At 35.5% G+C, this 12,138-nt stretch overlaps 1 protein-coding gene across 4 annotated transcripts in view; it reads right to left on the reverse strand.

Moving 5' to 3' along the window:
- The window catches only part of DPP10 (dipeptidyl peptidase like 10), an 805,225-nt gene that overhangs the window by 73,510 nt on the left and 719,577 nt on the right, over nucleotides 1–12,138 (reverse strand). For all 4 annotated transcript variants that reach the window (XM_086367433.1, XM_086367444.1, XM_086367459.1 and 1 more), the window contains one exon: nucleotides 11,154–11,261. In XM_086367433.1, coding sequence (XP_086223559.1) covers nucleotides 11,154–11,261 — 108 coding nt within the window. The remainder of the gene's footprint in view (nucleotides 1–11,153; nucleotides 11,262–12,138) is intronic.

Below are 12,138 nucleotides of genomic sequence, written 5' to 3' on the forward strand. Positions count from 1 at the left end.
AGTGTTTCAGAGGAGCACTATTACTAGTTGGGAACTAGTACACCAAGAAGTACCCTGATGCAACACCATTAGGAGTAGAAAATATTTTTTTCAAACCAGTCAATCTTAAAGGAAGTCTACCCTGAACATACATTAGAAGGACTGATGCTGAATAGCTGAAGCTCCAACACTTTGGCCACCTGATGTGAAGAGTCAACTCACTGGAAAAGACCTTGATGATGGGAAAGGTTAATAGCAAAATGAGAAGAGGGTGGCAGAGCATGAGATGGTTGGATGGCATCACCAACTCAATGGATTTGAATTTGAGCAAATTCTGGGAAATAGTGCAGGTCAGGAAAGCCTGGTGTGCTGCCATCCATGGCGTTGCAGAGTTGGACACAACTTAGTGACTGAACAACAACAATGATAAATTTTTCTGTAGAGTTCTTAATTTCTATCACTAGTTTTCACTTTTCCTGTTGCCAACAATATTCTAAGAGATGCCTGTCTCTATCAAGTGTTTTTCTATTTCTTTTCCTGTTTCTTAGGTGGTAAATTTTAAAACCTGTCATCTTCAGTTTTGTGCATATTCAAGTAGCTTCATTCTGATTCATTTTCTTCATTCTGATTTTTAAAAGAAATATTATTAACTTTTCCACTATAGAATATTTTAAGCTTTTGATGAATGCCTTTGTCAACTTAAAGAAGTTCCCTTTATTTTTAAATTTCTAAGGCTTTTGAATATTTGGTAGAATTCACCTTTAAAAATTACCTGTGCGTGATTTACTTGCATTTTAGGGGCTTGCCCATTTTAAAATTAATTTTGTTATACATTCCAGTGGAGAAGGCAATGGCACCCCACTCCAGTACTCTTGCCTGGAAAGTCCCATGGAAAGAGGAGCCTGGTAGGCTATAGTCCATGGGGTCGCTACGAGTCGGACACGACTGAGCGACTTCACTTTCACTTTTCACTTTCATGCATTGGAGAAGGAAATGGCAACCCACTCAAGTGTTCTTGCCTGGAGAACCCCAGGGACCGTGGAGCCTGGTGGGCTGCTGTCTATGGGGTCGCACAGAGTCAGACACGACTGAAGCGAATTAGCAGCATACATTCCAGAGAGAATTATGATTTTTTCAAAGAACCAACTGTTTATTTGGCAAAATCTTTTAATTTTGCCTTTACTTTCTATTTCATCAAATCCTACTGTTGCATTTCTCATGTCCTTCTACATATGCATATATATTATATAATTATAAATAACATTCAGTTCAGTTCAGTCACTCAGTTGTCTCCGACTCTTTGCGACCCCATGAATCGCAGCACGCCAGGCCTCCCTGTCCATCACTATCTCCCGGAGTACACTCAAACTCATGTCCATCGAGTCGGTGATGCCATCCAGCCATCTCATCCTCTGTCGTCCCCTTCTCCTCCTGCCCCCAATCCCTCCCAGCATCAGAGTCTTTTCCTATGAGTCAACTCTTCGCATGAGGTGGCCAAAGTACTGGAGTTTCAGCTTTAGCATCATTCCTTCCAATGAACACCCAGGGCTGATCTCCTTTAGAATGGACTGGTTGGATCTCCTTGCAGTCCAAGGGACTCTCAAGAGTCTTCTCCAACACTACAGCTCAAAAGCATCAATTCTTTGGCGCTCAGCCTTCTTCACAGTCCAACTCTCACATCCATACATGACCACTGGAAAAACCATAGCCTTGACTAGCTGGACCTTTGTTGGCAAAGTAATGTCTCTGCTTTTGAATATGCTATCTAGGTTGGTCATAACTTTCCTTCCAAGGAGTGTCTTTTAATTTCATGGTTGAAATCACCATCTGCAGTGATTTTGGAGCCAAAAAAATAAAGTCTGACACTGTTTCCACTGTTTCCCCATCCATTTGCCATGAAGTGATGGGTCCAGATGCTGTGATTTTAGTTTTCTGAATATTGAGCTTTAAGCCAACTTTTTCACTCTCCACTTTCACTTTCATCAAGAGGCTTTTGAGTTCCTCTTTACTTTCTTCCATAAGGGTGGTGTCATCTGCATATCTGAGGTTATTGATATATCTTCTGGCAATCTTGATTCCAGCTTGTGCTTCTTCCAGCCCAGCATTTCTCATGATGTACTCTGCATATAAGTTAAATAAGCAGGGTGACAATATACAGCCTTAACATACTCCTTTTCTTATTTGGAACCACATATATACTTTAACCCACCATAAATTTAGAAAGTATACTTTATTTTCAAATATTTTAAATATAAAGTTACAATTGTTGCTACTTCTAATTCAATCTTGTTACTTTCAGGGAATGTAATCTATTAGCTGAATAACATATTAAACATGAATAACATGTGTGGTATAAATATATAAAGAATCTAAGATTTTGAGGTGGGAAAGTTTTATTAAATATACACTTTTCTAGACTACTTGAGGCAGAAACTAAATGGTCACTTAACTATGTATAGGTGGTATTAGAATCTTCTTTCAAAAAAAAAAATACTTGTGACTTTTTGGTACACATTGGTATTTCAAACATCTACCTAAATCAACTATTCCATATTCTTAAAGGGAGTTCTAGCTGGTCAAAGTCAACAACAAGCATGTAATTTACTTTAACTTCTTCATATGCTGTCTGATAAATTACAGCACTTTACAAGCATTTGTTGGAAAAAAGTATAAATGTAAAGATAAAACCAAATTTCTGAGATTTGACACAGCCTAAAATTTGTTGTAGAGTTCTGAAGTCTCATATTTAATTGTCAAATTTCCACAGAACAACCACCCAGTGAATGGCCTTACTTAATCATTTTGATCCTGTTTTGAGTTGGCCAAGGACAGAAAGAATACTAACAGCTCAAGGTTTTAATGCATCTTCGGTGCTCAATTTCTCGATGAACAAAATCTCAAAACATTAAAAAGTAAAGAGATTTTGATCAATATTTGTTTGGAGATAGGCTTTTTTCACATATTTCTAGATTGATTATACTTTGTTTTTCAGAGAATTTTGGTGTATGTTTATGTGTCTTTTAAGGAAATAAGAGTGACCACATTAAAAGTGATCATGAGTAAAAATCCAATGATATGAAAATTGTTTGAAAACAATGTACAGAAAATAAAAATTACACATAAGAGACACAGATGTATAGAACAGTCTTTTGGACTCTGTGAGAGGAGGGGTGGATGATTTGGGAGAATGGCATTAAAACATGTATAATATCATGTAAGAAATGAATCGCCAGTCCAGGTTCAATGCAGGATACAGGAAGCTTGGGGCTGGTACACTGGGATGACCCAGAGGGATGATATGGGGAGGGAGGTGGGAGGGGGGTTCAGGATGGGGAACACGTGTACACCCATGGCGGATGCATGTTGATGTATGGCAAAACCAATACAATATTGTAAAGTAAAAAATAATAATAATTAAAAATAAATAAAAAATATTAAAAAATGATGCATCTAGGATCAAAATATACTTATAAGTGTAGAAGCAAAATATCTCTTGTTGGTAGACATAATAACAACCTCACAAACCTTTGCACTTTATTCAACATCTATAATTTCTTTGCTTATTTTATGTCTACCACAGCCACAGTGGGCTTGGGGAATAAGTGGCACTTCATTCACATGTACTATCATAGACTGTCTTGTATAGTTATAGTTATAAGACTCAAGCTATTTTTCCAATAATAGTACTAGCTATATCATAACAGTGAGCATATTAAGTTTGATCTGTACTCTGGGTAAATAATCCCAGTACCAATCACAATATGATAGATGCCCATACAATAAATTTAAAATAAATAACAAGAGACTTGGCTAGTCTTTATGAGGGGGTGTCTTTACCTTAATTTTCCAGCCACCTTCAGTAGAAATATAATCACAGGAAAAGTAATTTTAAAAAGCAGGAAAGAATAATTATTTTACTTCACAGAAATAATTCTTTCTTTCTGTGAAACCACAATCTATATTATATTAACTTAGTAGAATAAAAACACTGATTATGAATTTGAAACCATGGTGGAATTTTGACGAGGGCAACATGGCAATGTACTTCAAATTGAACTCATTTTTCACTTTTAATTTTCAAAGAGCAGCAATAAAACTAGTAACTTCATTTATTTTTAAAAGAACTGAAAATATAGGAAATAAAATGTTTTTATTTGGGACATCAGAAACCAGGCACCTTTCCTTGAATTGGCAGAGAGTTTGTCTTACTCAGACAGTTCAATACTGATATTTATATTCACAAGCAGAAAACATATTGGTATCAGTAAAAGTTTAATGACACACGTGCTTTTCACCTGATTATACACTGTTCATTCATTTCTTATAATAAATTCTGTTTAATTTTTACAGCTTTTAAATATGGGAAATACTGCAATGCTTAAAAATAGCATGCTTTAATTTATTGTCTATTCAACATGTGCAGTGAGAGAATTGTTTTCAGACAATGTCCTTATCAGATACAACAGTGAAATGTAATGAAAAAATTGTATTGGGTTGATTAGGTGATAGAACTGAGGATTGGGGGCATGCTATTTTCTACAGTATTTCTAATGAATAATTTAAAATTATTCCAAGGGAAATCATCAGCTCTCATGAGCAAAACTCTGTACTGCTGAATAGAGACAGTGAATGAATTCACCAACATATAATTTTTTTCATTTAATACAGATTTGGAAGATAACTGGGCAATTGCTTATGCTTATAAATCTGAACCACATAACATGACTGCAACTCTGCTTATCTCATATTAGAGAGGAAAAGGCAGCCATATCCTTGACAAAAACCGTTTCTTAACTGCAACTTACATTGTAAGATAGGGGATCAAATATGGGACCTCAGAAATTAGATTCTACATAAGGAATGCCATAGGGAGAAGGGGAAAGGAAACTATCTAAAGTGGTCTATTGTTAAAAAAAAAAAAAATTGCGTCATTGCTTGAATCAAACTGTTTCCAATACTGCATATTGCACATTCTACTCAGAAGGAAATTTATTTTAGCTTATATAGATTTTTAAATTGCCAACATCCGCTGGATTATCAAAAAAGCAAAAGAGTTCCAGAAAAACATCTATTTCTGCTTTATTGACTATGCCAAAGCCTTTGACTGTGTGGATCACAATAAACTGTGGAAAATTCTGAAAGTGATGGGAATACCAGGCCACCTGACCTGCCTCTTGAGAAACCTATATGCAGGTCAGGAAGCAACAGTTAGAACTGGACATGGAACGACAGACTGGTTCCAAATAGGAAAAGCAGTCCGTCAGGCTATATATTGTTACCCTGCTTATTTAACTTCTATGCAGAGTACATCATGAGAAACACTGGCCTGGAAGAAGCACAAGCTGGAATCAAGATTGCCAGGAGAAATATCAATAACCTCAGATATGCAGATGACAGCACCCTTATGGCAGAGAGTGAAGAGGAACTAAAAAGCCTCTTGATGAAAGTGAAAGTGGAGAGTGAAAAAGTTGGCTTAAAGCTCAATATTCAGAAAACTAAGATTATGGCATCTGGTCCCATCACTTCATGCAAATAGATGGGGAAACAGTGGAAACAGTGTCAGACTTTATTTTTTTGGCTCCAAAATCACTGCAGATGGTGATTTCAACCATGAAATTAAAAGACACTTACTCCTTGGAAGGAAAGTTATGACCAACCTAGATAGCATATTCAAAAGCAGAGACATTACTTTGCCAACAAAGGTCCAGCTAGTCAAGGCTATGGTTTTTCCAGTGGTCATGTATGGATGTGAGAGTTGGACTGTGAAGAAAGCTGTGCGCCACAGAATTTGATGCTTTTGAACTGTGGTGTTGGAGATGGCTCTTGAGAGTTCCTTGGACTGCAAGGAGATCCAACCAGTCCATCCTAAAGGAGATCAGTCCTGGGTGTTCATTGGAAGGACTGATGCTAAAGCTGAAACTCCAATACTTTGGCCACCTCATGCGAAGAGTTGACTCATGGGAAAAGACTCTGATGCTGGGAGGGATTGGGGGCAGGAGGAGAAGGGGACGACAGAGGATGAGATGGCTGGATGGCATCACTTCACTGACCTGATGGACGTGAGTTTGAGTGAACTCTGGGAGTTGGTGATGGACAGGAGGCCTGGCGTGCTGTGATTCATGGGGTCGCAAAGAGTCGGACATGACTGAGCGACAACTGAACTGAACTATATAGTTTTTTGGAAAACTCAGTTTTTAAATTTATTATTATCTTTAACAGAATATATAAAAGCAGATAAACCTTATTCATAAATTGTGTTTTGTCATATTTATACAAAAAGTATCTGGAAATACATAGGGCTTAACAATATTTTACTTTTGATATAGGAATTCCAGTTCTGAAACTAAAATTAAACAAATATAAAGTAAGTTTTATACATAGTGAAATCTATAACTACAGCAAATTGTCACTAATTTAAACACTGAATAATCATGGTTAAGTAGGTGCGTGAGTGCTGTCACTTCAATCATGTCTGACTCTTTACAAATCTATGGACTGTATGCCGCCAGACTCTTCTGTCCATGGCATTCTCCAGGCAGGAATACTGGAGTGGGTTGCCATGCCCATCTCCACAGGAACTCCCCTACCCAGGGACTGAACACAGGTCTCCTGAATTGCAGGCAGATCTGTTACCACTAGTGCCACCTGGGAAGGTACACCCAGTCAACTAAATATGAATATTCAAAAGAACTGTACTCAAAATTGTTTACCACTATGGGATGATTTTGCTTCTAAATTAAAATAGCAGGATAAAATGCTATAGTTTACATAAAATTATAATCATATTTAAAAGAATACTGGAGGAAAATGTCATAATTTTTTTCTACTTTTATATTTTGGAATTATTTTAACAAGCATTAGTTTTGTAAATGAGGGGGGAAAAAACACCAAAATATTTGTAAGGAAAATTGTCCATTTCTGCAATGAATATATCTTGAAACACTAATTTGTAGCCTGGTCTCTAACCAATGTATTTTTGTTTACCTACTAATTGTGTAAGAGAGAAAAATGTTTGCAAAAATTTACTACTTTCATTTGGTAAGACAGTTCAAACAGATAAATATATTTTCAGTCAATGGGGAAGCTCTCAAATGTAGCTTAGCATCTAGTACTACAAAAGTAGTCTTCCTGACTATTGGCTGCTAAGCTCTCTGTCCCTGTCATTTCTCTCTCTCTGGGCACATCAGTTTCGGTGGTATCCTTAGGCATGTAAAAGGAAGGAAGAAGGGGTAAAAAGTCATCTCTGGTGACATGCATTACTGTTTAGACAGTAAATTATTAAACTATTTTTGGAGGTCCAATTTTACATTCTATATCAAAGCCTAAGCAAAGACATATATGTACACATACACTTTGCCTAGGTACCTTTTGATATCTATAAATATATATTTATAGGAATAATGTTTACCTTTGAATACTTTTTAGTATCAAAAATAGAAATAAATTTGATGATTAAAAGTAATTCACTTAAATATGGTATGATATGTTTACTGGACATAATATAGAGTAGCTATTAAAATCACATTTTAAAATAATATTAAATATTAGAAATGCAATTAAATGATGTGAGAAAATGCTCATAAATTACTCTATAAATGTTACAAGTTAATATATAGCTTTGTATGTTTTTAGGGAAAAATGACGTATTTTTCATGTAAAAAGGAATTCAAAATATATACAAAAACTGATTTGCAATGTGCCAGTGTGGGGTGATGAGACCATATTCGATGTTATATATACCTTTATTTAGTTTATTCAGTTATTACTTTACAAATTTTTATAGTGTTATATATGTAGATGTCAATATGGTAATTATAAACAATTCATTAAAGAGCTTTTTTGTTAGCTATTTTAAAATTGAGCCAAAGAGATTCAAAATATTTACTAAAATTCTCTGTTTGTATATATGTGTTAACTTAAGAATAAATTGTATTTACCGAGGCACTGACCTCTGATTCATTAACAAAGTAAGTTAACTTTAGCCACATTGCCAAAATATCCTCAAATAATCGTGCAGCCATGTTTATTTCTCAGTGAGGCAAACCTCAGGTTCTCTGAATTGCAACCAGAATATATCAAAATGTTTTCTAGTTCAATGAAATTTTGTTATAATCTCCATATGGAAGAGGAACAAAGTAAACACATCTGCTCTATGAAGTTGTTCTTCTGAACATTTCAGAAATAATGAATTAGACTGCATTTCAGACTGGTTTGATTGGGAGACAGAAGGTATTTCTTCCCAAGGCTTGTAAAGAAAATTTTGTTAAGTATATAAATACCTCAGTTCTTACATGTCAACATGTTCATCCCTGACCCCCGCTCTGCCAAGTCCACACTTTCAAAATGACATTTCACTTCCTACTTGGTTGGATAGACTATCTTCTAAGATATATATATATATATATATATATATATATATATATAAAGTCTCTTAGTCCTGTCTGACTCTCTGCGACCCCATGGACTGTAGCCCACAAGGCTCCTCTGTCCATGGGATTCTCCAGGCAAGAATACTCAAGTGGATTGCCATTCCCTTCTCCATATGTATATGCTTAGTTGACTTCCCTGGAGGCTCAGAAGGTAAAGAATCTGCCTGCCAATACAGGAGTCACTAGTTCGACCCCTGGAAGATCTCCTGGAGAAGGTAATGGCAACCCAGTCTAGTATTCTTGCCTGGAGAATCCCACTGACAGTGGAGCCTGGTGGATTACAATCCATGGGGTCTCAAAGAATTAACACAATTGTATGACTAACACTTAAGATATGCTTAGTTGCTCACTCATGTCCAACTCCTTGCGACCCTTTGGACTTCAGCCTGCCAGGCTCCTTTGTCCTTTGGATTTTTCAGGCAAGAATAGTGGAGTGGGTTGCCATTTTCTCCTCCATGGGATCTTCCCCCTCCCAAGGATCAAACCTGCATCTCTTGTGTCTCCTGCACCGCAGGTAGATTCTTTACCTGCTGAGCCAATGGAAGTCCATTTATGTTACATTTACTCATCTATAGATGTATTATACATCTTTCTCTACCTTTCTCTGTATCTTATGAATATATTCACAATTTGTATATAATTTTGACTACTTTGGTTTGTATTCAGATTACTGAATAAAAATGCAGATAATTAAAATTTTAATAAGATGTCACCACAAGCAATTGTAAGATTTGGAAGATTTATTATTTTGGCACAAGTATATCCCTAGTATTTATAATAACAAAATTTATGATTAACAAGCAAAAGTGAATCAGGTCAGCAATTTGCTGGTAAAGCTTCCTCCAGTTCACATAAACATCAAAAATATTCCATTAATATCACCTGTCTGTTATAATCATTTAATAGTTCAGTATAGAATCACCCCCAATTTTTTTTCATATATAAATGCATTCATTTATTTAAAAACATAAATGATATCACATCATATATTACTCTATAACTTATTTTTCTAATAATAAAAAATGATCTACTTCTCCACTGTGGAAATTATGTATGGTCAAAGCTTTGTTTAAAATTAAAGTTAAAATCATTTTTTTGTAAAGTAATTTACAATTACTTTAATAGTACAGACTTTGGAAAAGTGCTGCCTTTTAAGTTATTGACATTGATTTTAAGAATTTCAAATTTCTGAGCTGCCCAATGTAAATATGTATATGGATAATGGTAAAATTTTGTGAATATGCACAAGACTTGAAGATATTAAGAACATAAAAGCACTCAGGTTGCTTAGGGATCTTTTGTCAAATTTATTTTTATTCTATTCTTAGCAAGCATGAAAGTTGCTCAATCATGTCCAACTCTTTTGACCCCATGGACTGTCACTTGCCAGGCTTCTCTTTCCATGGAAATTTCCATGCTAGAATACTGGAAATGGGTAGCCATTCCCTTCTCCAGGGAATCTTCTGGATTCAGGGATTGAACCTGGGTCTCTTTCTTGCATTTCAGGCAGATTCCTTACCATCTGAGCCACAAGATAATCACCCATTTGAATTGTGATGCTGAAGAATTGATGCTTTTGAACTGTGGTGTTGGAGAAGACTCTTGAGAGTCCCTTGGACTACAAGGAGATCAAACCAGTTATTCCTAAAGGAAATCAAACCTGAATAGTCATTGGAAGGATTTATACTGAGGCTGAAGGTCCAATACTGTGGCCACCTGATGCAAAGAGCACCGGGGTTGGAAAAGACCCTGGTGCTGGGAAAGATCAAAAGCAGAAGGAAGCAACAGGGTTGGATGACATCACTGACTCGATGGACATGAGTTTGAGCAAACTCCAGGAGATAGTGAAAGACAAGGAAGCCTGGTGTGCCACAGTTTATGGGGTCACAAAGAGTCAGACATGATTGAGCAACTGAACAACAAAGTAAGTATGAAATTGATTCTTGGCTAGTATGTTTATAACATTCTTAAGAAAGATTCCAATTTATCCACAATGCTTTATCTTGATAAATCGTCATTTACCTGTTACTAGACCGTTTATTTGATTTTGAAGGAAACTTTATTTCTCATGAATATTTTATTGGTAATTAGTTTCAAATTGACTCATAACCTTACCATATTTTAATCATTTATTGTGAATTCCCTGATCCTTTTTATAATTAGTAAAATTGCATAAACTGGTTAACATTCACTTGAAATGTAGAGGAAAAATAACATTTTATTCTCTTTTTATCCAAAAGTCCATAAAAATGTAGCACAGACTTTGTGACTTTGACAACACCTAAGAAATCTATTTTATCCTGGTTTTTAGAATCTGCATTGCATTTCCTTCTGTGAGTGTTCCATAACTTATTAACTATTCAGTTTTTGATGGACATTCAGGTTGCTTCAGGTATTTGAAATTTTGTAACACTTTGAAAACATTACTTGTATCAAATAGGTGATATATATTTGTTGAATGAGAAATTGTCTCTCGAGTTTCCTCAGGTCTTTGAAAGTAGGACTTTGGTTCTTTCTGTTTATTAAATTCTATATCCCAAGGCCCTCAACTCATAGCACACATGTGTATCTCACTAAATTTTATTGACTGCTGAAAATGTTTTGTGGGTGGCTTGAACTAGGGCTATGGATGGGGACCCTCTTCCTAAAACATCCCTGAGTTGGATATGTGACTGGATGCCACAGATACTAACCATCGATGCAGAATGCCATGTAGATGGCAACGAAGAGGAACACAGCACTTACCTGGACCAGGAACATAGCTATGTGGTGAAACTCTCCACGACCCCCTTGCTTCACAGGAACTGTCATGAAGAATTTGCTACCATCTCTAGAAAACACGGGCTCCTCATTCTAAAAAACAGAAGCACGTATAACAATCTCAAAAGGGCATCTGAAAATTGTGCTGCCAACTACTACCAATACATTCATGGATTAGACAAATAATTGGTTTATTTTAGCAAAAGGTTGAATTATTATTTAAAATATAAAAGTATCATAATATTTTTAAAGTGAACTCAGTGATGCTTTAGGCCCCTGGGCATATGTGTGTTTTTGAAAGGTGAGATGGATGTAAAAGTATCTTGCATATTGAATAGAAATAATTCACAATTAGACTAAAGACAGTTTTAAAACTGGTTCAGAAAATAATTTTCATATCTTCACATATGATTGTGTTTAGAGATGTACCCTTCAAAAATTAAGAAAATATGAACAGCTGTAACAGTTTATCAAAATCTCTTTTTAATTTGGAAAATTGTATAACATACACTATTTAATACATCTTCCTGAAATCTTTTACTCAGCAAGTGAAGTTATTGAAGATACATTTCTGATGATGTTATATAAATTTACTATAAATACAAAAAGACTGCAAAATTGGAACCAATCAATTGAAAATGATTTAATTCAAATTTCCCATCCTCACTGCTCACTTTTTCACAAACACACAAACATAGATGCCCATTTGATGATTTTTAAATTAAACTTCAGTGGCATGTTAAATCAATACAATTGTTTTTGAAAATTAAATGATGGAGGCTATACTTATAGACTGCTTTCTCTTGCGTAAGAGGAAACATTAAGAAATTGGATTTATATAACAAAAAATTGAGTTCTTTCTTTTGGATTAGTGAGAGTGACTATGTTGTTTTTGTTCATTCCCTAAGTCCTGTCCGATTCTTTGCGACCCCATGGACTGCATGTGCCAGGCCCCTCTGTCTTCCACAAT

This window comes from Bos grunniens, chromosome 2, assembly GCF_055505025.1.
Source record: "Bos grunniens cultivar Pamir isolate PY7600 chromosome 2, Bosgru_T2T1.0, whole genome shotgun sequence".
NCBI classification, from domain to species: domain Eukaryota; kingdom Metazoa; phylum Chordata; class Mammalia; order Artiodactyla; family Bovidae; genus Bos; species Bos grunniens.